Source organism: Pristiophorus japonicus, chromosome 16 (assembly GCF_044704955.1).
Source record: "Pristiophorus japonicus isolate sPriJap1 chromosome 16, sPriJap1.hap1, whole genome shotgun sequence".
Taxonomy (NCBI): Eukaryota; Metazoa; Chordata; class Chondrichthyes; family Pristiophoridae; genus Pristiophorus; species Pristiophorus japonicus.
Genome location: NC_091992.1, coordinates 36,597,980 through 36,625,454, shown reverse-complemented (window position 1 = coordinate 36,625,454; position 27,475 = coordinate 36,597,980). Strand labels below are relative to the sequence as shown.

The 27,475-nt window shown below is 45.2% G+C and overlaps 1 protein-coding gene across 2 annotated transcripts in view; it reads right to left on the bottom strand.

Annotated features, from left to right (window-relative positions):
* The window catches only part of galnt17 (polypeptide N-acetylgalactosaminyltransferase 17), a 472,564-nt gene that overhangs the window by 329,060 nt on the left and 116,029 nt on the right, over positions 1–27,475 (bottom strand). For both annotated transcript variants that reach the window (XM_070857213.1, XM_070857214.1), the window contains 2 exons: positions 23,345–23,511; positions 22,017–22,191 (listed from right to left, as the gene is read on the bottom strand). In XM_070857213.1, the coding sequence (XP_070713314.1) occupies positions 22,017–22,191; positions 23,345–23,511 (342 nt within the window). The remainder of the gene's footprint in view (positions 1–22,016; positions 22,192–23,344; positions 23,512–27,475) is intronic.

Below are 27,475 nucleotides of genomic sequence, written 5' to 3'. Positions count from 1 at the left end.
ATAATTATTTAATATTTCTGCCATCTCTCTATTGTTACCTATGGTATTATCCTGACTATTCCTTAATGGCCCTATTACCATTCCAACCTTCCTTTTTTTTTTAAATTGATCTACCTGTAAAATATTTTACTATTTTGTTTTATGTTCCTTGATAATTTAATTTCATTATTATCTTTGCCTTCCTAATTGTTTTTTTGACTTCTCTCCCAACCTTTTTGTATTCTCCCTTATCATGCACTGCTGTCTGTGTACTTAATATATGTTTCTTTCCTTACCCTCAATTGTTCCCTTATGGCTTTATTCATCCATGGAGTATCATTAGTGTTTAGGTTGTTCATTCCTTTTAGCAGAATATATTGTTCCTGCACTCTGTTGGACACCGTTTTAAATGTTTCCCATTACTGTTCTACATTGTTTTCTTGCCAATATTGTTGCCCATTTGATTTTCCCAAGTTCTATTTACAGCCCCTCAAAATCAGTCCTTCTCAATGGTCAAATTAAAGCATATTATATTATGGTCACTATTGCCTAGATGTTCCCTTATCTGCTCTGGTTCCTTCCCCATTGCTAGATCCAGTAGCAAATCCTCTTTTGTTGGGCTTTTTACATATTGGGTTAGAAAGGAGTCCTGTACATATTCTACAAACTCCATTCCCTTATCCCCTTTACCTACCTCTTCTGTCCAATTAATAGCATGGCAGTTTAAATCCCCCATGATTATTATTTTATGTTTTTTACTCATTTCCCTAATTTGTCTGCATATTTCTTTCTCCACCTCCCTTCCACTATTAGCAGAATTGTTCCCTTATGGCTCTATTCATCCATGGAGCATCATTAGTGTTTAGTTTGTTCTTTCCTTTCAGCAGAATATATTGTTCCTGCATGCTACTGGACACCATTTTAAATGTAGACTACACCTATTAGTGTGATTGATCCTTTATTATCTTTTATCTCTATCCATATGGATACTATTTCTGTCTTGCTGACAGCTGCATCACTTTTTTCTACTGCCATTATGTTATCCCTAAGTACAGCTATCCCACCTCCCTTTTTCCCTCTCCATCTTTTCTAAATATACCATGCAATGTTTAATTCCCAATCCTGATTTTTCTGTAGCCATGTCTCAGTAATCCCTACTAGGTCTGGTTCGTCGCAACGGCATGATTGCCTCCAGCTCCCTTGTTTTATTACGGACACTGTGGGCATTGATGTACAGACAGTTTAACTCATTTTTAACAGGATTTCCTCTCACTTTATGTTTAACCATCTTTTTATATTTATTCCGTTGCCATCAATGTCCTCCCTTACTTTATTCTTTTCTATGCTCTCTTTTCCTGTTTTGATTATATTTAGGCTGGTTACATTTCTTATAGACCCCTCTCCCCATCTTACTCGTTTAAAGCCTTTGCCATCTCCCTATTTACCCTTTCCGCGAGGACATGGGTCCCATCCTGGTTCAGGTGGAGCCCGTGTCAGCTCCTTCCTGTCCCAGAACTGGTGCCAGTTCCATGAAAAGGAACCCTTCATTCTCACACCAACCCTTTAATCACGTGTTAATTCTCCTGATCTGTCTGCTTCTATGCCAATTTGTATGTGGCTCGGGCAATAATCTAGAAATTACCCCCGTCAAGATACTGCTTTTTAATTTAGAGCCTAACTCCCGATACTGTTTCAGCAGGACCTCCTCCCTGTTCCTACCTATGTCATTTGTTCCAACATGGACCACAACAACTGGATTTATCCCCTCCCTTTCCAAGTTCCTCTCCAGCCACCATGAGATATCCCTTACGCTGGCAACGGTAGATAACATATTTTTCGGGATTCTCATTCCTAGCTACAGAGGACGCTAGCTTTTCCCTTAATTATAGAGTTCCCTATCACTACCACATTTCTATTCTGCTCTTCCCGCCCTTGGACAACCTTCTGAGCCACTGTGCCTTGGTCTGCATTATGGCTGTCCTCCCTGCGGTCTTTCTCCTTATCCTCACAGGTAGCGAGTACATTGTGCCTGTTGGACAGGACCAGTGTCTGTGGAACCTGCTTCTCAACCTCTCCTAAATCCCTGCTACCCAGCTCCCCAACAGTCACACCCTCTCTTTCCTGAATCCAAGTTAACCTCTGGGGTGTGACTGTATTCTGGATAAAACTGTCCAGAAATTCCTCCCCTCCCTTATGTGTCAGAGTGTCTCCAACTTGCACTCCAGCTCAATGACTCTGAGTCAGAGAGATTTGAGATGGAGACATCTCCTGCAGACGTGTTTGTTTGGGACAGTCTCACTCTCCACAAACTCCCACGTACTGCAGTTCAGACACACAGCCTGCTCGGCTACTTCTTATTCTAGCCTTATTTTATTTATTTAATTTATTAAAGCCTTTATTTAATGATTATTTAGAGTTATATTAATTAGTTTAATACAGTACTTTATAGTTCCCGCACCGAGTTTAAACCACAATCCTAGGTTAGTGAGAAAAGCAAGAAAATAAAAACCTTAATACTTAACAACCAATCACCTGCTTGCTTTTTTGGGGAAATCTTCAAAGGTTCTGCTGATACCTCCTCCAATTAGGTCTTTCCCCCCTCTTCTCTGAATTCCCACTCTTACCAAATTCGCAAATAAAACACTCTGGTTAAGTGCACTCTGGTTAAGACACTCTGGTTAAGTGCACTCTGGTTAAAACACTCTGGTTAAGTGCACTCTGGTTAAAACACTCTGGTTAAGTGCACTCTGGTTAAGTGCACTCTGGTTAAGACACTCTGGTTAAGACACTCTGGTTAAGTGCACTCTGGTTAAGACACTCTGGTTAAGTGCACTCTGGTTAAGTGCACTCTGGTTAAGACACTCTGGTTAAGTGCACTCTGGTTAAGACACTCTGGAGGTGAAATTGTCCCTTTGGGAAAGGCCCGTTAGCACGTTCTAATTTTTTATTGCCCGGGCGCAGCGGCCAGAGCGCCCCACCCTGGAATTGCCCCTGGGACTCTGCGGGCGAAGACCCGTTTACGCCGTGCCCTAAGCGGCGATGCACACGTCGATGAAGTCACCTCGCGCAGACCATTCCCGCCTCTGATAACCGCCCTGCAATTTTTTCTCTTTCCAGGTGCCCAAGTTTAGCAGCCCATCTTGCCGGGCGCTAAGTCCTCACTTAATTCAAATTGTGCGCACCAAACAGGGTGCAGGACAATTTAGCCCCCTCTGTGCAGACCACTCTGATCTTCTGCAGACCTGTTTACTTTTATACTGTTATAAAAGCAAAATACTGCAGATGCTGGAATCGGAAATAAAAACAAAAAAAATGCTGGAAATCTCAGTGGGTCAGGCAGCATCTGTGGAGAGAAAAACAGAGTTAACGTTTCAGGTCGATGACCCTTCATCAGAACTGGTGAATGTTTGAAATGAATGGATCTATGTACCATCTAAAGACTGATTACTTTGCACGAAAACGCTTGGCAGTACAAGATAAGAACAAGTACAACACTCCAAAGTACCAGATGATTGTACGATTCACCATCAAGGACATCATATGCCAGATTGCATATGCTAAGATCCCTCAAGTCTCTTTGGACCTCCACTGTTCTTAGCTTTTCACCATTTAGAAAGTACGCTGTTCTATCCTTTTTAGGTCCAAAGTGGATGACCTCACATTTGCCTACATTGAAATTCATTTGCCACAGTTTTGTCCATTCACTTAATCTGTCGATATCCCTTTGTAATTATATGCTTCCATCTACACTGCCTACAATTCCACCTGTCTGTGTGTCATCAACAAATTTGGATATAGGACTTTCTATGCCATCATCTAAGATGTTAATAAATACTGTGAATAGTTGAGGCAGTCATTGTGCATAACTACATCAAAGAGTTGTTATCATGCACATTGTAACACATGTTCCTGCTCCCTTTCTCTAGATGTGCCACATGAAGCTGACTCAGGGTCGATGGAACCAGAACAAGCCAACACCTGATAGCATGCACCATCCCCCACTCTAACTCCAGCATAGCACCACCTCAATACACTCATCCTGGGGAATTGAGGAAGTGAGAATCAAGTGAGCGCAGTGAGTGATACCCAGAATATGAGTGTGTAAGAGCAGAAGGTGGTACAAAAGGGAAGAGAAGCAGAAGATGGTGACAAAGGAAAAGCAGGAACCAGCTGTCCCAAGCAGTAAGTGCACATCCATCCTCAGCTGTTGAGGACAGGAATGCAGACCTTAGGCCACATGCTTTGTAAAGAAGGATGGTTTCCAAATAGTCGAGATTGCTGCAGTCATTGCAGACTAATTCAAGAAAATTTATGCAGATAGCAAGAAGCGTGGAAGAATCCATAATCTGCATATGTGTTGTGGTGGTGCATAGATTTGAAACATTGCAGATCAGCATGGAGGATGTAGCGATGCCACAGGCCTCTGCAATGGGCTCCATGGAGAAACCCCTCAGGCAAGGCTTGTGAACGTTCAGACTGTTGTCAAAGGTGCCTCGGGCTGTAATACATATCTCCTCTGCTTTTGACGATTAGATGAAAAGAGTCAGTGATAAAGGTTTTCATTGCTGCCAAAGTATCTGCTGTGGTGCCATAATAACAGGGCAGGCATGGAATGAGCTTGCATGATGTTTCTATCTTTCAGGATGTCAACACATCCAGAACCGACCCAATCCATTCCCCAGTGACTGCATACATACAAGAAAATGAGTCGACCCAGCCTGTCTCTGTAACTGCCAAATGTTAAACGGTCAAGTTAGGACATCTCAACCCCCTGCTCACATGTATCAAGTACCACTTTAATCTGAAGAATCTGCAACAGAACAGCCAACTCCTGGCACTGGGAAAGCTCATAAACAAAGCACTAGTTTAGGTTTTAAAGCATATCAGTCGTATACGGTCACCAACGAAAAGCACCAGGGTGGCAAACAGTAGCAATACAATGATCACATCTAGGACAATAAATGTTAGCAATATAGCCAGACAATGTTCTTATTATGGTGTTCAATACTGTACCAGCAGGTGATGGGAATGGTATATTTTACAGTTCAGTAGGAGGTGAAAGCAATGTAGGAAGGAGATTTCAAGCATTAAGCAGAGGGGGGAATTGAGAGTCTGGTGAATGGTTCGAGCAGCTGACAAAAGTAGATCACCATTCCCATCTCCTCTGCGTGGCCCATGTGGATTGCTTGCTGTACTGTAAAGTTGTGGAACATGCAGAAAACGATGATGATGATGGGGTGAGACTTTGGGCTATATTATAGATGCCCTTCCGATTTGTGTAGGCATCTGAATCTTTGCTTCACCATGCCTATGGTGTGCCCTGGTGATGGCTCTCATACTCGGCAGGTATATAGACTGCCATAGAGATCATCATAAGCCTGATCTGCTGTGCAATCTTGGTGATTTTGAGCCAATCTTACTCTTCACTTCATGGACAAATAATGATGCACAATGGGTCACCTTAAAATAAAGGTATCATGACTGCTACCAGGGATGATCTTATGCAGATAGTTACAGATGAATTTCAGATGGAAGAAATAGTATCCCTGTGATTTATAAATACACCACTACTGTGTGCAAGAGCCCCCAAGGTTATTTATGTCCCACCCCCAATTGTGAAGCATATTGGAATATTTTGCGACGTTAAAGGCAATATATAAATGCAATTAGTTGTATTTCTAAGAGAACATTAGAACACAGTAGCAGGAGTAGTCCATTCGGCCCCTCGAACCTGCTCCGCCTTTCAGTAAAATCATGGCTGATCTTCTACCTCAACTCCACTTTCCTGCATTATCCCCATATCCCTTGATTCCCTTAATTTCCAAAAATCTATCGAAGAGGCACTAGACCACTACGTTTACTGATGTTCTTCAAAGTTATTGACCTAGAAATTGAATAAGGCTCGCAAAATTCATGCTACCTGCTCAGTTACCTGATCTCAGCGGTAAACGAGCTGCTGATTGGCTTAGCGCTCACCGAGGGGGACCAATATCGGGTGCAATCTACTGGCCAGTATCGTTTGGCCTAGGCTCTCTCAACTACTTAAAGGGGAGGTGCTTTGTTGCAGAAGCACCTTATTGTCAGGTGAAAGCAAGTCATGCACCACACTCGAGAGAAAGGGAAACACGTTTTTCTGATGAGGCACAGGAGGCCTTGATCTTAGGGATGAAGGGACATCCTTTACCCAAATGAGGGCAAAAGGCCTTCAAAGTGGAACAGCAGAGGGATCTGGGAGGAGATTGCTCAAGCTGTTATTGTGACGTGTGTTGTCCCCAGGACCTGGATCCAGTGCTGCAAAAGGTTTAATGACTGCACACGGCTGGTCAGGGTGAGTGAAGGCTTCAACAAATGTCATGTCCCACCATCTGCACCACAAGCCTCACACAATGCTCAATGCACCACTCGCCCATCACTCACCTACCAACAATCTCCAGCAATCACAACTCATACCTCAGAATCATAGCTTCACCTCACCCTTACACACATATCACTGCTGGAAGACTCACACCACATCTTACACCTTGCACACACTGCCAGCTATTCATGCATGGCAAGCACAGCGCCCAAACACATTGCACGACACTCACAGAGACACTTCCCTTTCTCTTGCAGGCAATGGTGGCACACAATGGAAGAGAGCAACAGTGGACGGGAGACGGCCAAGCAACAGTTGACAACCAACTGACCTGGAGGAAGTGGTGATCGACATAATTGGAGGGGCAGTGACAGAGTCCGTGGCATGCAGATAAGTGGAAAGCGTCACTGATGATGGCGGTCTGCTCATACCTAATCCTCCTTCTCACATCCCACTTCCCCCTCATCCCACAATCTCGTCTCACTTATAATCTGCTGATGGTGTACACATGGATATCTTGCTGTTCCCCGCCCCCCAACTCCCCTCACCACAACCAGATCCTTGTGCCTTTCTGCTTTCATACACACAAGAATTGCAACTCGGTCAGCCTGTCCCTGACCTTGAGGAAGAGACTCACGGAGGAGAAGACACATCCATCACTGCATCTGACACTCGCAGACACCAGCTCAGAAAATGGCACTGCATGTATTACAGAGGGGAGTATAGAGGCGGGATTGGCATGTGGTGAATCACCAGGTCTGAGTGGGCTGCAGTCAGGCCAAGGGGAAAGGGTTGCTCGAGTGCTAGCTCCCTGGAGGGCGAGTTCGTGTACGAGTTCTGCTCCACACAACTCAGTGATGACTTTGGTTCGGTATTCACGAAGGAGGACACGAACAACCTTCCGGTTATAAAAGGGGTCGGGGGGTCTAGTAAGGAGGAGGAACTGAGGGAAATCCTTATTAGCCGGGAAATTGTGTTGGGGAAATTGATGGGATTGAAGGCCGATAAATCCCCAGGGCCTGATGGACTGCATCCCAGAGTACTTAAGGAGGTGGCCTTGGAAATAGTGGATGCGTTGACAGTCATTTTCCAACATTCCATTGACTCTGGATCAGTTCCTATGGAGTGGAGGGTAGCCAATGTAACCCCACTTTTTAAAAAAGGAGGGAGAGAGAAAACAGGGAATTATAGACCGGTCAGCCTGACATCGGTAGTGGGTAAAATGATGGAATCAATTATTAAGGATGTCATAGCAGTGCATTTGGAAAGAGGTGACATGATAGGTCCAAGTCAGCATGGATTTGTGAAAGGGAAATCATGCTTGACAAATCTTCTGGAATTTTTTGAGGATGTTTCCAGTAGAGTGGATAAGGGAGAACCAGTTGATGTGGTATATTTGGACTTTCAGAAGGCGTTCGACAAGGTCCCACACAAGAGATTGATGTGCAAAGTTAGAGCACATGGGATTGGGGGTAGTGTACTGACATGGATTGAGAACGGGTTGTCAGACAGGAAGCAAAGAGTAGGAGTAAATGGGTACTTTTCAGAATGGCAGGCAGTGACTAGTGGGGTATCGCAAGGTTCTGTGCTGGGGCCCCAGCTGTTTACACTGTACATTAATGATTTAGATGAGGGGATTAAATGTAGTATCTCCAAATTTGCGGATGACACTAAGTTGGGTGGCAGTGTGAGCTGCGAGGAGGATGCTGTGAGGCTGCAGAGCGACTTGGATAGGTTAGGTGAGTGGGCAAATGCATGGCAGATGAAGTATAATGTGGATAAATGTGAGGTTATCCACTTTGGTGGTAAAAACAGAGAGACAGACTATTATCTGAATGATGACAGATTAGGAAAAGGGGAGGTGCAAAGAGACCTGGGTGTCATGGTACATCAGTCATTGAAGGTTGGCATGCAGGTGCAGCAGGCGGTTAAGAAAGCAAATGGCATGTTGGCCTTCATAGCAAGGGGATTTGAGTACAGGGGCAGGGAGGTGTTGATACAGTTGTACAGGGCATTGGTGAGGCCACACCTGGAGTATTGTGTACAGTTTTGATCTCCTAACCTGAGGAAGGACATTCTTGCTATTGAGGGAGTGCAGCGAAGGTTCACCAGACTGATTCCCGGGATGGCGGGACTGACCTATCAAGAAAGACTGGATCAACTGGGCTTGTATTCACTGGAGTTCAGAAGAATGAGAAGGGACCTCATAGAAACATATAAAATTCTGACGGGGTTAGACAGGTTAGATGCAGGAAGAATGTTCCCAATGTTGGGGAAGTCCAGAACCAGGGGTCACAGTCTAAGGATAAGGGGTAAGCCATTTAGGACCGAGATGCGGAGGAACTTCTTCACCCAGAGAGTGGTGAACCTGTGGAATTCTCTACCACAGAAAGTTGTTGAGGCCAATTCACTAAATATATTCAAAAAGGAGTTAGATGAGGTCCTTACTGCTAGGGGGATCAAGGGGTATGGCGAGAAAGCAGGAATGGGGTACTGAAGTTGAATGTTCAGCCATGAACTCATTGAATGGCGGTGCAGGCTAGAAGGGCCGAATGGCCTACTCCTGCACCTATTTCCTATGTTTCTATGTTTCTATGTTTCAATGGGGCGGCCTTCAAAAGAAGAGTGAAGTGCATGCACATGGAAATGCTAGGTGCCGTGGCAAGCCTGACAGAGAGCCGGTTGTCAGTATCTTGGAGCATGGAGCAGTACGGCTCCAACGCTGCATGGGGTTTTGCGCAGAGCTTGGAGGCCATGATATCCAGGATGGAAATGATGCGCAACTCCACGAAAGACCTTATGGACCCAAAGATGATGCTGGGTGTGATGTGCGATCTCACAGCTTCCATTGCAGCAAAGTCAGAAGCGACCCAATGCCTCAGCCTGCTGCTATCATCGCTGGGTTTATGAGTGTCAAAAGGAGGGTTGCAGGGAGTGGCAGCAGTCTAGCAATCTGTGCTCCAACAGATTGCTAGGAATGTTGAGGCGTCACCCGGGGGAGTGGCACTGGGCAAGAACCTGCTGTTCTCTCTCAGGATGACTACATCCTACTCCCACAACTGCCACTCCTCCAGTGTCTTTGCAGTTGCCTGTCAGCCAGCCAGCCCAGACTGCTGCCGCCCATGCCGAGGTGATGCAGTCTACAACTGGGCCTTCTAGGTAGAGAGCTGCTCATGGTTATTCTGCAAGGCCATCTGTAGTTTCCCACACCGAGGCCATGATTTCCCGCACCGAGGCCGTGATTTCCTGCACCGAGCCCGTGATTTCCCACACCGAGGCCGTGATCTCACACACCGAGGCCGTGATCTCCCGCACCGAGGCCGTGATTTCCCTCACCGAGGCCGTGATCTCACACACCGAGGACGTGATTTCCTGCACCGAGCCCGTGATTTCCCACACCGAGGCCGTGATCTCACACACCGAGGCCGTGATTTCCCGCACTGAGCCCGTGATCTCACACACCGAGGCTGTGATCTCACACACCGAGCCCGTGATCTCACACACCGAGCCCGTGATCTCACACACCGAGGCCGTGATTTCCCACACCGAGGCCGTGATTTCCCACACCGAGGCCGTGATTTCCCACACCGAGCCCGTGATCTCCCGCACCGAGGCCGTGATCTCACACACTGAGGCCGTGATTTCCCACTCCGCTGCTGTCTCCGCGCCAGTTTCCCCCACGACTTTCCCCTGATTAGGCTTGTTAAGCCCATCATGCGAGGTTCACGGCCAATTAAAAGGAAGCTGGTTTCCTTAAAGGGACCATGTCCACATTCATTTTGACAGTTGTGCTGTCAGTGTTTGGCAGCAATGATGTGCTGCAAACACTGACAATCACTGCACAAAGGTGCACGGCTGCACCCAGGCTCTCCAAAGGCTCCCTCCATGAGCATATGCTTATAGAGGGAGTCACAGCATGCAGGGAGGTTCTCTTCCCTTCCAATGGGTAGAAGAGACCCCCCCCAGGAGACCAACGCAGCCTGGTTGCACATTGCACAGGAGGGCACAAGCAGGGATGTTGTCAGGAGGAGCTGGCTGCAGTGGCGCAAACCTTTCAATGATCTCAGTAGATTATGAAACGTTACTGCAAAACCACACTCAACCTCATCCTGCTGTGCCACTCATCACATCCCCATCACTCTGCCTTCCCGACCGTACTCCTGCACATCCTTACTAACACCAACTTACCGTACACTAACTCCACCCATCCCTCTCTCTCCATCTACATTATCACTTCCCCATCTCACTCGCCACCCCTCACACCCACCCTCATTCTCGTCCAATCATACCAACTAACAACACACAAGGGTAGGTGTTTTATCCAATGTTTATGTAAAGTTTCTGTTAATGTATTGTCAAACATTGAAATCTTTATTTTCAACACTTCGCAGTCTTCGACAGATTTGTGTGCTCCTTTAGAAGTGCCTTCGTGAGTTGATTGCGGAGAAGGTTAGTGTTGTTGTTGGTGATGCTGGTATGCCTGGTGATGTTGGTGTTGGGGCTGATCGTGGTGGGATTCTGAGGACCAAGGTGACACTTTTTTAAGGGCACTGGTGCTCCAGGAATAGATGGCAGCTTAAGTTGAGATGACAGAAGTGATCTGTTAATGGTGGGTGAGGTTGTTCCAAGGATGTGACATTGGATAGAGAGTTTAATCCAAATATCTGCAACCATCCTAAAGCTGAAAAGTGCATTCCAAATCCTGAAGGCTCCAGCTTCTAACATTGGAAAGTGAACAGCTGTGAAATGGTAGCTATTATACCACTTTTGCAACTGTCACCTATTCAAAGCAATGGAGAGTTGTTGAAAACCCAATCTACTTACCTGACGTGATTCCCGAGCGATGGGAACCTCATGCAAAAGTTGGAAAAGTGGTTAGTAGGTGGTAAAATGCTGCTCAACTACCTTTAAACAGCCTCTTAACTATTTCAATTGGCTCACCCGCTGCTTAGTGCCGGGTCTGTAAAGCGGAAGTGGGTTCAGAACAGGATACCACCCCGCTGTTAATCTTTTACCCGCCTCCGAACCCGCCCTCTGAGTGCTGTCAAAATCCAGCCCTGAAAATCTGCAGCCTCCCACAAGCCATGCTACAGCCACTGGGGGGAGCACTTTGCAGGAATACCAGAGTAGGCAAAGGCACACACAAGACAGACATCAAGGGAATGCACAAGGGTGATTAATTACATTTTGTTCTTTTGATTTGAATTTAATTAATTTAAGAATTATGTTTGGAACGTGTGTTTTATGAGGCTCTCATTTCAACATTGTGCCCAGGAAGAAGCTGTGATGTTCCATGACAGAGGGATGGTATGATGGGTAAGTGGTGAGCAATGGTGATCTGGGGTTTCATTCACTGGAACCAAACTATGATCACATCCAGAACCTCCCTTCCTCCTCCTCTTCCTCCTCCTGCTCCGCTTCCTTCTCCTCCTCCTGAGGTTGTCCTGGAACCTGTGGTGGCAAGGGCTGCACCCTCATGATGTCCAAGTTGTGGAACATGCAGCAGACCAGCACAAAATGGGAGACCTGCTCCAGTGAGCACTGGAGGGTTCCTCCCCAATGGTCTAGGCAGCAGGACCATTGTTAGAGCACCCCGATTGTCTGCTTGATGACCTTCCACCTGGCAGCATGGCTGTCATTATCTGAATGCTGGCCATGAGTGCTGGGGTTGCGGAGGTGCGTCATCAGCCAGGTGTAGACAGATAGTCCTTGTCTCCAAGCAGCCACCCTCGGGTTTGACATGGTAGCTGGAAGATTGCTGGCACAGGATGAAGGCATCAAGACTGCTGCCAGGAGAGCAGGCATTCACCATTGTGATGCGTTGGGCGTGGTCGCACAACTGCATATTAAGTGAGCGGAACCCTTTGCAGGATTGGTATATAAGAACATAAGAAATAGGAACAGGAGTAGGCCATACGGCCCCTCGAGCCTGCTCCGCCATTCAATAAGGTCATGGCTGATCTGATCATGGACTCAGCTTCACTTACCCGCCCGCTCCCCAGAACCCCTTATCCCCTTATCATTGAAGAAACTGTCTATTTCTGTCTTAAATTTATTCAATGTCCCAGCTTCCACAGCTCTCTGAGGCAGCGAATTCCACAGATTTACAACCCTCTGAGAGAAGAAATTTCGCCTCATCTCTGTTTTAAATGAGCGGTCCTTTATTCTAAGATCATGCCCTCTAGTTCTAGTCTCCCCCGTCTGTGGAAACATCCTCTCAGCATCCACCTTGTCAAGCCCCCTCATACTCTTATACGTTTCGATAAGATCACCTCTCATTCTTCTGAATTCCAATGAGTAGAGGCCCAACCTACTCAGCCTTTTCTCATAAGTCAACCCCCTCATCTCTGGAATCAACCTAGTGAACCTTCTCTGAACTGCCTCCAAAGCAAGTATATCCTTTTGTAAATATGGAAACCAAAACTGCATGCAGTATTCCAGGCGTGACCTCACCAATACTTTATACAGCTGTAGCAAGACTTTCCTGCTTTTATACTCCATCCCCTTTGCAAAAATGGCCAAGGCACCATTGGCCTTCCTGATCACTTGCTGTACCTGCATACTATCCTTTTGTGTTTCATGTACAAGTACCCCCAGGTCCCACTGTACTGTGGCACTTTGCCATCTTTCTCCATTTAAATAATAACTTGCTCTTTGATTTTTTTCTACCAAAGTGCATAACCTCACACTTTCCAACATGAAACTCCATCTGCCAAATTTTTGCCCACTCACTTAGCCTGTCTATGTCCTTTTGCAGATTTTTTGTGTCCTCCTCACACATTGCTTTTCCTCCCATCTTTGTATCGTCAGCAAACTTGGCTACGTTACACTCAGTCCCTTCTTCCAAGTCGTTAATATAGATTGTAAAGAGTTGGGGGTCCCAGCACTGATACCTGCGACACCCCACTAGTTACTGGTTGCCAACCAGAGAATGAACCATTTATCCCGACTCTCTTTTCTGTTAGTTAGCCAATCCTCTATTCCATGCTAATATATTACCCCCAACTTCGTGGATTTTATCTTGTGCAGTAACCTTTTATGTGGCACCTTGTCAAATGTCTTCTGGAAGTCCAAATACACCACATCCACTGGTTCCCCTTTATCCACCCTGTTCGTTACATCTTCAAAGAATTCCAGCAAATTTGTCAAACATGGCTTCCCCTTCATAAATCCATGCTGACCGAATTTTGCTTTTCCAAATGCCCTGCTACTGCTTCTTTAATAATGGACTCCAACATTTTCCCAACCACAGATGTTAGGCAAACTGGTCTATAGTTTCCTGTTTTTTGTCTGCCTCCTTTTTTAAATAGGGGCGTTACATTTGCAGTTTTCCAATCTGCTGGGACCTCCCCAAAATCCAGGGAATTTTGGTAAATTACAACCATTACAACAATCCCTGCCACTACTTCTCTCAAGACCGTAGAATGCAAGCCATCAGGTCCAGGGGATTTATTTGCCTTTAGTCCCATTAACTTACTGAGTACCACCTCCTTAGTGATTGTAATTTGTGCTAAGTTCCTCCCCCCCTACAGCCCCTAGACTATCCACTGTTGGAATATTGTTAGTGTCCTCTACCGTAAAGACTGATACAAAATATTTGTTCAGAGTTTCTTCCATCTCCATGTTGCCCATTACTAATGGTGCCCACAAAGCCACATGTGTGCAATTGATGGCGCTCTGCGCAATGGAGAAGCCCGATATCCTGACAAAGCCTCATGCGTGCTTGTCCTGCTTCTCTCTGTTCAGAGAGAAGACAATGAAGTTTGTTCTCCTGGGGCAGAGAACCTCTGTGACCTCCTGGAAGTAGCGATGGATGGCGAACTGGGAGAAGTTAGCTATGTCGCCTGCTCCAGACTGGAAGGATCCGGTGGCAAAAAAATTGTGAGTCACGGAGATCTTGAGGGCCACTGGCAGAACCGATGTTGCCTTGCTCTGAGGCTGCAGGTCTGGTTCCAAGAGGCGGCAGAGTTCTGTGACCAACTCCTTGGTGAAGCAGAGCCTCCTAATACACTGCTCCTGGCTTAAGTGCATGTAGGAGAAGTGCTGTCAGAAGACCCTTGGTGGATAAAGCTTCCTACTGAGATCGGTCCTGCCACTCCTCCTCCTCCTTCTGTGAGCATCTTGTCCTCTTCTTCACTGCCTCCTCTCCATCTTCCTATCATACCCGAACGCGAGGGGGACTATAAGTAGAGACCCCATGACTGTCAGCAAGTGACATGAGCAGAATCCTTTCAATGAGAAGAAATGCCTTCTCCATTTGCAGCAACAAAGTAACTGTAGAAAATTCCAAACAGCTCCACAAACTTAGACAGAGCCCATACAAATGAAAAATCAAGTCAGTTGCAAGTTGTTGATGATCCCTTTAACTAACGCTGCTGGAGGGTCCTTCCTGCTGCTGATCTCTTGGTCAGCAAGTCGGGATTGGGAGAGGCCGTTACAAGGAACGGCTATGTTCAAAATGGCAAATCGTGCATCAAATCAGCGTTGTACACTTATTGACATCGGGATCTGTCTAATCTAAATATGTGGAGCAAGTGCTGACAACAGCAGTGCTACCGACATCCCCAAAACGGTGATCACCATGGCACTCGCCGGATGTGGGCGGAAGCGAGTCGACCTCCATTTCTTCATCAAAAGGGGCCTCAACCGCCGGAACTAAACTCCCGAATTTCGTGGCTATTATTTCTTTTGAGTATTCATTAACCTTCTTGTAATTAGCACCAATTTATACTGGAATAGAGATTAAAAACACGATCACATCAAATGTCTTTGTGGTATGTTTGGACAAATCTATCAGCATTATTTAATTTTCCCATTTATCTGCTCAGCACTAAAAAGCATTTGAATTTCTTGTGACATCTGGAATTTAAAACTCAGAAAGCAATACCAAATGTGGCTTCAAAGCCAGGAGAGCTTTGGATTCCAAAATATAATTTTCCACAGGCTGCATTACTACTGATGTAAAGTTAAGATGGAATCATTTTGTCTGCTGTCTGCGTAGTATTGAAAACAGACTTCACATTCTTTTAAATTATGCAGCCATTTATGGGATGTGGGCATCGCTAGCAAGGACAGTATTTAACACCCATCCCTAATTGTCATTGAGAAGGTGATGGTGAGTCACTTACTTGAACCGCTGCAGTCTGTCTGGTGAAGGAACTCCCACAGTACGGTTAGGTAGGGAGTTCCAGATGTTTGACCAAGCAACGATGAAGGAACAGCAATATATTTTCAAGTCAGGATGTTGTGTGACTTGGAGGAGTTGTTGTTCCCATCCGCCTGCTGTTCTTGTTCTTCTGGGTTGTAGAGGTCGCGAGTTTGGGATGTGCTGTCGATGAAACCTTGGCGAGTTGTTGCAGTGCATCTTGTAGATGGTGCTGCTGCCATGTTGTGCTGGTGGTGGATTGAGTGAATGTTGAAGGTGATGGATGGGGTGCCGATCAAGCAGATTGCTTTGTCCTGGATGGTGTTGAGCTTCTTGAGTGGTTGTTGGAGCTGCACTCATCCTGGTAAGTGGAGAGTATTCATCACACTCCTGACTTGTGCCTTATGGAAGGACTTTGGAAAGTCAAGAGGTGAGACACACATGCAGAATACCCAATCTCTGACCCGCTCTTGTAACCACAGTATTTATGTGGCTGATCCAGTTAAGTTTCTGGTCAATGGTGACTCCCAGGATGTTGATGGTGGGGAATTCGATGATGGTAGTGGTAGTGCCATCGAATGCCAAGGTGCGCTGGTTAGACTCTCTCTTGTTGGAGATGGTCATTTGTGTGGCATGAATGTTACTTGCCACTTATCAGCCCAAGTCTGAATGTTGTCCAGGTCCTGCTGTATGTGGGCACGGACTGCTTCATTATCCGAGGAGTTGCGAATGGAACTGAACACCGTGCAATCATCAGCGAACATCCCCACTTCTGACCTTATGATGGAGGGAAGGTCATTGATGAAACAGCTGAAGATGGTTGGGCCTAGGACACTGCCCTGAGGAACTACTGCAGCAACATCCTGGGGATGTGATGATTGGCTCCAACAACTACAACCATTTTCTTTTGTGCTAGATATGATTCCAGCTAATGAAGAGTTTTCCCCCTGATTCCCATTAACTTCAATTTTACTAGGGCTCCTTGATGCCAGACTCAGTCAAATGCTGCCTTGATGTCAAGGGCAGTCACTCTCACCTCACCTCTGGAATTCAGCTCTTTTGTCTATATTTGTATTACGGCTGGAGCCAGGTTGTCCTGGCGGAACCCAAACTGAGCGATAGTGAGCAAGTTATTGGTAGGTAAGTGCCGCTTGATAGCAATGTTGACGACACCTTCCAACACTTTGCTGATGTTTGAGAGAGGACTGATGGGACAGTAATTGGCAAGATTGGATTTGTCTTGTTCTTTGTGGACATACCTGGGCAATTTTCCACTTTGTCGGGTAGATGGCAATATTGTAGCAGGAATAGCCTGGCTGGAGGCGTGGCTAGTACTGGAGCACAAGTCTGTAGCACTACAGCCGGGATGTTGTTGGAGGCCAAAGCCTTTGCTGCATCCAATGCACTCAGCCATTTCTTGGTATGACGTGGAGTGAATCGAATTGGCTGAAGACGAGCATCTGTGATAGTGGGGGCCTCGGGAGGAGGCCGAGATGGATCATCCACTCAACACTTCTGGCTGAAGATGATTGCAAACTTTTCAGCCTTGTCCTTATGTGCTGGGCTCCGTCATCATTGGTGATGGGGATGTTCATGGAGCCTCCTCCTCCCATTAGTTGTTTAACTGTCCACCACCATTCACGACTGGATGTGGCAGGTGTTGTTTTCATACTCTATTTGTTGGTTACACGGAGCCTCACTAGACAGGCATTAGGACCCTGTGGGAGCTATTTACATTTGCTGTAAATATGCTGGTTTTGGATGCCATTTTGGGAGTTGCTATAAAGGACACAGTAAGTTACACTACTCCTGTTTCAGTTAGTCTGTTTATTTACGTACACAGCAGGACTGCAGAGATTTGATCTGCTCCATTGCTTGTGGGACCACTTAGCTCTGTATATAACATGCTACTTCTGCTAAAATTTTTAAAAATCCACTCCAATAGCTTAAATGCAAACTTACCTGAAAGATGTGTGTGTCCCTTTAAGAGGTGCGGACAGTGCAGTCTGCTGAATGCTGGGTGTTCATGGCGAGCTTAGGACCAGCGCTGAACTCAACGCTAAGGTCAAAGTTCGCTGAAGTGACATTAACACAGGAAGTTACACTACTCCTGTTGCAGTTAGTCTGTTTATTTATGTACACAACATAATTTGGCAACTAGGACGAATCAAATGAACCTCCCAACCCCGCCTACCCCCCCCCCCCCCTCCACCACCCCCGCATTTCTCTCCACACCCGGGGACCCTCCAATCCCGTGACCGAGATAGATAAAAAGCTTTTCTACATACATCACGGTGAGTGGGTTAGATGGCAACAATGTAACACTGGCTCGCCGCCGGGCAATACTTATCCACTGCCTCGGCACCGAAGGCCAACACATCTTTGGCCAAATCGAAGACACGGAGTTCTACGACAAAGTGGTAAGTGAACTAGAGAAATATTTTGGGCCAAAGAAAAGTATTATGATGGAGAGATACAAATTTCGTCAAAGGGGGCAAAGGAACGGTGAACCAATCAGTACATCATTTCATTAATGGAACTGGCCGCTACATGTAACTTTGGAGCACTCACAGAGGAAATGATCAGTGATCCATTGATTGAGAAAACAACAATCCCCCGCATTCGGGAACGCTTGCTAATGGAGGATGACAAATTGACATTGAACAAAGCAACTAATCAGTGCTTTCCGATTCAAAAGCGATCAGATCCCCTGCTCCCCCTGTGCAGCAGACTGCAGCTACAGCCCATGTGCAAGGCGTTCGTCCAAAGCAGAAATCACAGCAGAGACCCAGGGCTAGTAATAAGCCACTCACTACGGATCAAGGGCCTAACTTCCACTGCTTTAACTGTGGGGACAAATCACGCTCGGCAACGAGTCCTAACTGCCCTGCACGTGGGAAGAAATGCTCTGCATGTGGTAAAATGAACCATTTTGTTAGTGTCAGTCGCTCATCGCAGCATATTCAACATGTGGACAACCCCGATAGCGATGAACCCAGTATGGTTTACACCGTTAGTGACATTTCTCACATCGGTTCGGACAAATTCAAGGACTGTGATGTAAACATTGAAGGCACGCCCATCTGCCTCCTCATTGACCTTGGAGCCAAAGTCTCCATATTAAGCGAGGCTGTGTACAAAACGACGTGCTCAAAAGCCCCAAGTGAAGAATGGAGATTGGGTCAGAGCTAAGCGCCCAAACCGTAGTCGTAAGCTCGCATCTTCACTTTCACCTCGAAAACAGATCGGGCAAAAGTTCAACCCTCACACCTACCAATGATGGAACTCGATGGATTGCTCGTAGACTGATCCCAATCCATAGGCTAACAGACCAGCAGGATGGAACAGAGGCACCATTCTGTTTCCCAACCAAAAACCTCGATCAAACACTGCAAGCTCTACGCCGGTCTCAATGTATCAGAACAGGGCCTGGCTATCTCCAGGACTTTGACTGTTCATAGACTGTATTTTTCAGAAGGGGGGAAATATGTTGTGTTCATACTCCTTTTGCTATTTGTTGGTTACACGAACCCTCACTAGACAGGCATTAGGACCCTGCGGCGGCTATTCACGCCTGCTGTAAACATGCTGGTTTTGGACGCCATTTTGAGAGTTGCTATAAAGGACACAGTAAGTTACACTACTCCTGTTTCAGTTAGTCTGTTTATTGATGTACACAGCAGGACTGCAGAGGTTTGATCTGATCCATTGATTGTGGGACCGCTTAGCTCTGTATATAACATGCCGCTTCCGCTAAAATAAAAAAAATGTAGTCCAAAAGCTTCAATGCAAACTTACCTGAAAGATGTGTGTGTCCCTTTAAGAGGTGCTGACAGTGCAGTCTGCTGAATGCTGGGTGTTCATGGCGAGCTTAGGATTCAACGCTAAGGTCAAAGTTTGCTGAAGTGACATTAAGTCGGCATGTGATGTCACCCTCTCTTTGTTTACATTTCCACGGCCAGGGCGGCTATCGCCAGTGCTAAGGCCTTCACCGAAATGGCAGCCGCTGAGTCCTGTGCCGGAGACGGGCGCTAGAGTGGCAGCCATCATTTTTCAACCGGATTGCGGTGGTAACTCGTGGCAGTAAGTGGTCGAATTTCTAGGCCTGTACAGTATCAAGGGCAGATTTTCCTCTTCAGGTCCCAAGCATATCCACTTGGTGGAACGAAAGCACTCATCGCAAATCTGGGTACAGGCTCTTCACATGTTTGTGCGCAGCTTTTGCCCAGATTTGCAATAAGTGCTTCTACCCACCTACTTCATAAATAGGCATTGAAGAGGAAAACCTATGAAACAAATTTTATTGTACGTTTCTCCTGCTATTTGAAGAGAGAATCTGCCATCACAACAAAAATATAAGGGGTAATTTTACAAGTTGTAAGGAGTGGAACATCTTGCAAGCCCGAATGAGCTCTTCACCCAATTTCCTGATGTCGGAACCTTGGTGGGCGAGCTCTGTGCCAACACATTTACCTGTGAAATGCCAGCATTTTGGGCATCAGCCCATAATTCCTTAGAAGAGACCCATGGAGGCAGAGAAGATTTGTTAAACATAAAATGTACCTTGGTTAGACCACACTTGGAGTACATCGTATTACATAGTATTTTCAGCACAGAAATAGGCCATTCAGCCCAACAGGTTCATGCAGGTGTGTATGCTCCACATAAGGAGTCAATAAATACATCCCCCCTAGAAAGCCTTGTACACCTATATTCCAGAAAACCTTTGATAAATTTTTGCATGAAAAGTAGTTGCACTTTGGAACATTTTTAATCATTTTCTTCCTGCAACCTATGTACCCCTTGTGCATGCCCTACTAAATATTTTGTCCTTGAGTAGTTTCACCTTTCCCCACTCAATGCTTCTCAGCTCAATCCTCAAACCCTGAGATTTGCCTAATTGAAGTTGTATAATCATCATCATCATCATAGGTAGTCCCTTGGAATCGAGGAAGACTTGCTTCCACTCCTGAAGTGAGTTCTTTGGTGGTTGAACAGTCCACTACGAGAGCCACAGACTCTGTTACAGGTGGGACAAATAGTCATTGAGGGAAGGGGTGGGTGGGGCTGGTTTGCCGCACGCTCTTTCCGCTGCCTGCGCTGGATTTCTGCATGTTCTCGGCGTTGAGACTCGAGGTGCTCAGCGTCCTCTCGGATGCACTTCCTCCACTTAGGGCGGTCTTGGGCCAGGGACTCCCAGGTGTCAGTGGGGATGTCGCACTTTATCAGGGAGGGTTTGAGGGTGTCCTTGTTTAACTAGCCTAAAGGTTACTAGATGAGGCAAATAAGGGGGTAAAATACACCTTTTGCCAATTTCAGGAAATCTGAGAAATTCCTCCCTGATTTTCTAAGGCAATCAAACCAGTTCAAGGCCATCATGGTGAACATGACATATTACATAGAAACATATAGAAGTTACAACATGGAAACAGACCATTCAGTCCAATCAGTCTGTGTTCATGTTTACCTTCCACACACGCAAATAGTCCGAATTACATTTACTTACCCTGTTCCTGTTTCACTTCATCCCGAAACATACATAAGCGAATCCCCAACATGTCTCAAGTTCCTTCGAAACACAGACTATAATGGACCAGAAACAACCATTTCCATCCATCAAGTTGATAACAAAGGTCAGACTTCATACCCCACTTTGATACCTCCCAATGGCTAGCCAAAAAGCGTGCCAAAAATGTATCCATCAGCCTCTTAACATTTATAATATTCTCAGCTTCCACTATTTCAAATGTTTAGTACACATGTGTGAAGTTATGTATTAATTTAAGTTTGAATTCATATCCCTTTTCCTAGAGCTTGCATTAATAGTGAACATTATTCTGGGTTCCAGTTTACCTATTACCCTTGAAGATTTGAAATACCTCAGTGATGTCACCTATATGCTGCCTCTTGTTTCGCAAATGCAAACATCCCTGATAGCCTTAGTCTTTCCCAAGATCAGCTGTCCGCTCCCATTTATTCAGTTTAGTATCCTTCTTGGGAATCTCTTCAATGCCAGGATGTCCTACCCTGTGGCCCAATATTCAGAATGAACAGAATACGGAAGATGGGACTGACTATGGTTTGTAGAACCATCACTACCTGGGATTGCACTCTCTCCTTTGAGCTATACATTTTTAACTATACTACAGTATATGATATAACTTCCATTTACCTCAAACTCATGTCCAGTGGTTCACAATCAGTCATTTCTGTCTCTTTACACCACCAAATGTGATTCAGAATTATTTACAATGCAGAGCACAGCACTTTTGACACTTCTCACACATAATAGCTCCCTTGCTGGTAACAAACAACTCCCGAGTGGTGATGGTGGGGTGGTACAAGTAAAGCTACGAAGAACCCTCAACGCTTTTATTCACCTTCCCCGTTGACAGGAGAGCATGTGGATCAAAAAGCCCTTAAGAGAGTAAGGAAGGTATTGATTTTAAAAGCAATATATCCATTCTGTACAAGCGAAGAGTAATGCTTTTTCATTAAAAGTCTGCACTGTCCACTGCTGCTTGGGCATCTACTTACCAGCCTGCACTAAACTCCACATGGGCATCGAAGAACCCTGTGATTGGTGCTGTAGCAGCTTTCCATCCCTGGACTCGGGCTCGGATCAGACCTTCACGTTTTTCATTCCGCACCACCTTCACCAGACCAGGGTATCGTTTGTGGACATATTCTTCCAGTGGGGCCTTTAGTTCTTCTATAGTATGATAAAAAGACAGAAAACATAGTCCAAATCAATGGACACCAATTGGTAGTGGATTGTTTTAAATACCTGAATTTCCTCAATACAGGGTATCTGTTATACCATAGTTGCACCGTTATTGCGGCAGAAAGTTACACGCAGATTTCCTGGGTAAGATAATTAACATTTGAACGGCTCTGAGTACTGGCACAATTCATCTGTAAAATCAGTGTAAGCAGCTGGACCGCACGAAACTTGAGTGCAATAATAGTGTAACTGTGCAGAAGCACTCTGCGGACTCCTGTTTTCATCGTAACCCTGGGAGGGTTTTCCCTCTTGGTTCTGCACAAATCGCCCCACAGCATCTATAATCTACATCTTTGTTCCATATTGGCAGCAGGATGGTAATGCAGGTGGCACCTGTACCCAGTGGGCAAGCAGGCAGGACAGGTGGGAGAGGAAGAACAGCGAATTTCTCGGCGGAGGACCTTGTTGCCCTTAGAGGAGAAGAGCACAGTTTCATGCGACAGCAATTGCCCAAGCCTGACAGAGCAATGCCTCTTGGAGGGAGGTGGCACTGGCACTCTCAACCAACTCCCTTACTCTCAGGACAGCAGAGCCGTACAGGAAAAGAATCAATCATCTCACCAGATGTGGCAAGGTAAAACACTCACAGAGGTTTTCCATTCTTCCTTTCCCACTCCGGGCCCCATCACACTCTTCACAAAGCAATATGCACACTCTTTAGCCTTCACGCTGCACTCTAGTTAAGGGTACCTACTAACTCCCTATTGCTACACATCTACCCTAACACATAGAAACTGCCTTGCGCAACCCCATAAACACATTCCTCCACTCTCATATCTTCACACTCCCACATCTCTCACTTCACCTCTGCCATTACGCTCGCCCCACACTTCTCCATTGCCGGCCTTACCCTTATTGAGTCATGTTGTTGGAAGAAAAGTTGGCCACAAAATAAGACAGTGGCAAGGCACTAGAGAGGGCATCCCAACACTCTGGCCCCTTCATCCACCTTGAGGAGATGATCATGGGACACCCCATGAGTTCCTCAAATGCTTTCACACACCTCCAAAAGCATACACAAGGTCAGGCAGGCCTGTAGTGCATGCAGTTTTTCTCCCGCATGTTTTGAAGCTTACTGTACCGTCATCACTGTTGTCATCCACAAGGATAATCTCTTTCAGTAGATGGGCTGGCGTGTGATTCACTGCACTGTGCACAGAGCGGAGGATGACTGACAGAGCTTCATTCACAAAGATGAAAATGAGGGAGATCTGTGGCAGGTTCTTGGGGTAGCTCAATTCTTTGCATCTGAGGAACAGAAAATGTAAATTAGGCCTCCTGATCCTTTAATAGCATCACCCGCACAGTCACATGGATATCAACTCTGTGATGTTAAACAACAAGCAAAGGAATTTGCATTTCATGAGCTACAATCTTCCTCATGATTTTTATTTTAGAGCATTATTATCTAAATTGCAATATTCCCATTTCTGCATGCGCATTTTGGCTGTAGCCTCTTTTTACACTTCCCTCTCACGCTTTTTCTCTCTTTCCCGCATTGGTTAATATCTAATGTGTTGTAAGATTGTTGTGAAGCGCCTTGGAACGTTTTACTACGTTAAAGGCGCTATATAAATAAATGTTATTATTATTTTGCAAGATATGAAGTGTATCAATACACAGTGGAGATGATTCACATACTTAGTATTTCTTATGGCTAATCCAATAGCATGTAAGCAGGTAAGCAGAAAGTTAACAAGAATAGATTTTAGCAATTCATTCTGAATCACCCTACGGGATGAGTCATACAGATTAGAGTACTGAATTAAGATAAAACTGAAAGAAGCATTGTAGAAAAGGCGATACCAATTCACCATTTTATATAATAAACATAACAGCATAAGAAATAGGAGCAGGAGTAGGCCATTCGGACCCTCGAGCCTGCTCCACCATTCATTAAGAGCATGGCTGATCTCTTACCGCAACACCACTTTCCTGCACTATCCCCAAATCCCTCGATTCCCTCCATTTACAAAAATATATCATAATAACGTGCAAAGGGGGTGGGGTAAGACTGAGGAAGGGACTAGAAAAGTAGTCAGACTCAGTAAAATGTCAGCTAATGCGGTATTTCAAAGACTCGAGTTGTTTCATGAATGAATCGACTTTATATTCCATGAGAATTTTGAGGTTTCAATGAGACAGGGCTTTTCATTTAATTCTGAACATGATTCCAAGTGATGGACAGTTCCAGTACCAGCTTCTCAGGATTTGTCATTTATGAAGCACCATCATTATTTGAATGCCAGAAATGCTGGGTTCACAGGTGAATGGGAGAAAGTGCCGCAGACACAAATATACCATGCACATTGAATATTTCTATGCTAACCTGGGTGACATTTTTTATCAAACATTTCTGAAATACTATGGGGCCCAAAATGAGACATACTTTTCACTAGACAAAAGTATTTTTTTGCGGCTTCCGACTCATCATCTTTTAGCCCGGCATTCTGCTCGAGTGTCAGGCTGATCGTATGGGATCGCTGCGGCCTTGGTGGTCCAGGTAAGTGATTTTTAAATTGCAGAGCCTGCAGCAATGGCCTTTCCCTTTAAGGGAGGAAAGGGCCCTTTGAACGCGGCAGCGCTGCACGGCCCAGTGTGCAGTGCTGCTGAGGTCTCTGCTCTGCCTGTGTCCTTTAGCGCTCCAAGAAGGAAATGGGGCACCTGATTTAGCTCTCCACTTCCTTCCTGGAGCGCTAAAGCCAATTTTCTGAAAGCTGGGAAGCATTAGCGCCTGGCGCTAAGTGTCACATCTTTCAAAAGTTACCGCCCCAAAACAGGGCGATAATGAATTTCTCCCCCATTGTGCCTACCTTTGCAACCATTTCCCCTTACAATTCAAGAAAAAAAGCCCATCTTAGTGACTTCCTTCTATCCATTGGACACAGCTATGACTATGGGTTTCAAAAAGGATGACAAACAGGAAACCTGTTGCCATGGAAAAGTATCTTGCACCATGGCTTTCATATGCTCAATGGCAGAATCAATGGCTTGAGAATACCAAGTAATACAAATCAGTTTTATTCAAAGTTGAGACATATTAAAAACCCATATTCATTGCTGGTTTACAAAGAAACCTTAGTGGTATCAGCATAGTGGCTATTGAGCTGAGTTATCAGAACGGGCTAGCTCTGCTCATTCCAGAACTGAATAGGGTCATTTTAACAATGGGCTCGATCAAATTGGTCGTCCATTATACTTGCCGTCCAATTTTCCCTTTCATTCACTTCAATCGAAATGAAAATTGGGCATAGTGTATAATGGGCGGCTAATTTGATATCACCCATTTTACACCATTGCCAAATGTTAAAATTACCCTTATTCTGTCTGAAAACTCTCCAATATAGTATAACTGTGCATCAATATATACTATTACTACATTTAAAATGGTTAAAATGTCCCTGCCTTATTAATCTTTTGAAATTGCTGCAATATTAACATCTGAATGGCAAATTACAAAATGTGCAGACTTCAACAAGAGGAGAAATTTGCTGCCTTCAAGTTACTATTGAATTAGCTACCCAAATATAAGAGGAACTAATAGTTGTAGTGATATGTGAGCATTTATACATGTTCCTTTATTTAGTAAGTGTCTTATTTTGCATAGACTGCTTACTGACGACACTGTGCAAAGCCCTCCAAGCACATCTGAAAGGAGGGCATGGCTGATAAACAGTAACACAGCGATCCACCCAAACTAAAATCAACGTCGGCAAGTTCAGATCATAATCCCCAAATCTGGGTCGATAATGCAGTGCATCGCAGATAGCACCGTTCAGCTGCAGAATACTTTTAGTGAACCAGTTGTCCTATTCTATATCTCTAGGCACCTCCTAAAGCTCCATACATGGGCATTCAGCTCGAGGCATGTTCAGTAAAGGCCAATGTTTCATATCAGTTTGAATATGGAAGTTAGAGATGTTTTCTTAATAATCAATCTATCAATTAGCCTAATGGATTCATGTAGGTTGCTCCAGCAGAGTCTGAAGATAGAATTCAGTTAGCAGAGGGTGAAATGTTGTTGTGTATAATGTTTTTAAATATTTATACAATTATTCCTTTTCATTTAGCCTTGGATCACAAAGTACCCAGAATAAATTTCAAACAAGAACTTTACTGCAATATTTGGGGTACGGTAGCATAGTGGTTCTGTTACTGGATTGGTAATCCAGAGGCCTGGACTAATGACCCAGAGACATGAGTTCAAATCCTACCATGGCAGCTGGGGAATGTAAATTCAAGTAATTAAATTTTAAAAATGGAATTAAAAAGCTAGGTTCAGTAATGGTGACCGTGGGCTAGAAATTCAGCATCATTTCTGCCCGGTTTCTCGGCGGTACTGCTATTTTTTTACATAAAAACATAAGAACATAAGAACATAAGAATTAGGAACAGGAGTAGGCCATCTAGCCCCTCGAGCCTACTCCGCCATTCAACAAGATCATGGCTGATCTGGCCGCGGACTCAGCTCCACTTACCCGCCCGCTCCCCGTAACCCTTAATTCCCTTATTGGTTAAAAATCTATCTATCTGTGACTTGAATACATTCAATGGGCTAGCCTCAACTGCTTCCTTGGGCAGAGAATTCCACAGATTCACAACCCTCTGGGAGAAGAAATTCCTTCTCAACTCGGTTTTAAATTGGCTCCCCCGTATTTTGAGGCTGTGCCCCCTAGTTCTAGTCTCCCCTACCAGTGGAAACAACCTCTCTGCCTCTATCTTGTCTATCCCTTTTATTATTTTAAATGTTTCTATAAGATCACTCCTCATCCTTCTGAACTCCAACGAGTAAAGACCCAGTCTACTCAATCTATCATCATAAGGTAACCCCCTCATCTCCGGAATCAGCCGAGTGAATCGTCTCTGTACCCCCTCCAAAGCTAGTATATCCTTCCTTAAGTAAGGTGAACAAAACTGCACGCAGTACTCCAGGTGCGGCCTCACCAATACCCTATACAGTTGCAGCAGGACCTCCCTGCTTTTGTACTCCAACCCTCTCGCAATTAAGGCCAACATTCCATTCGCCTTCCTGATTACCTGCTGCACCTGCAAACTAACTTTTTGGGATTCATGCACAAGGACCCCCAGGTCCCTCTGCACCTCAGCATGTTGTAATTTCTCCCCATTCAAATAATATTCCCTTTTACTGTTTTTTTCCCAAGGTGGATGACATCACACTTTCCGACATTGTATTCCATCTGCCAAACCTTAA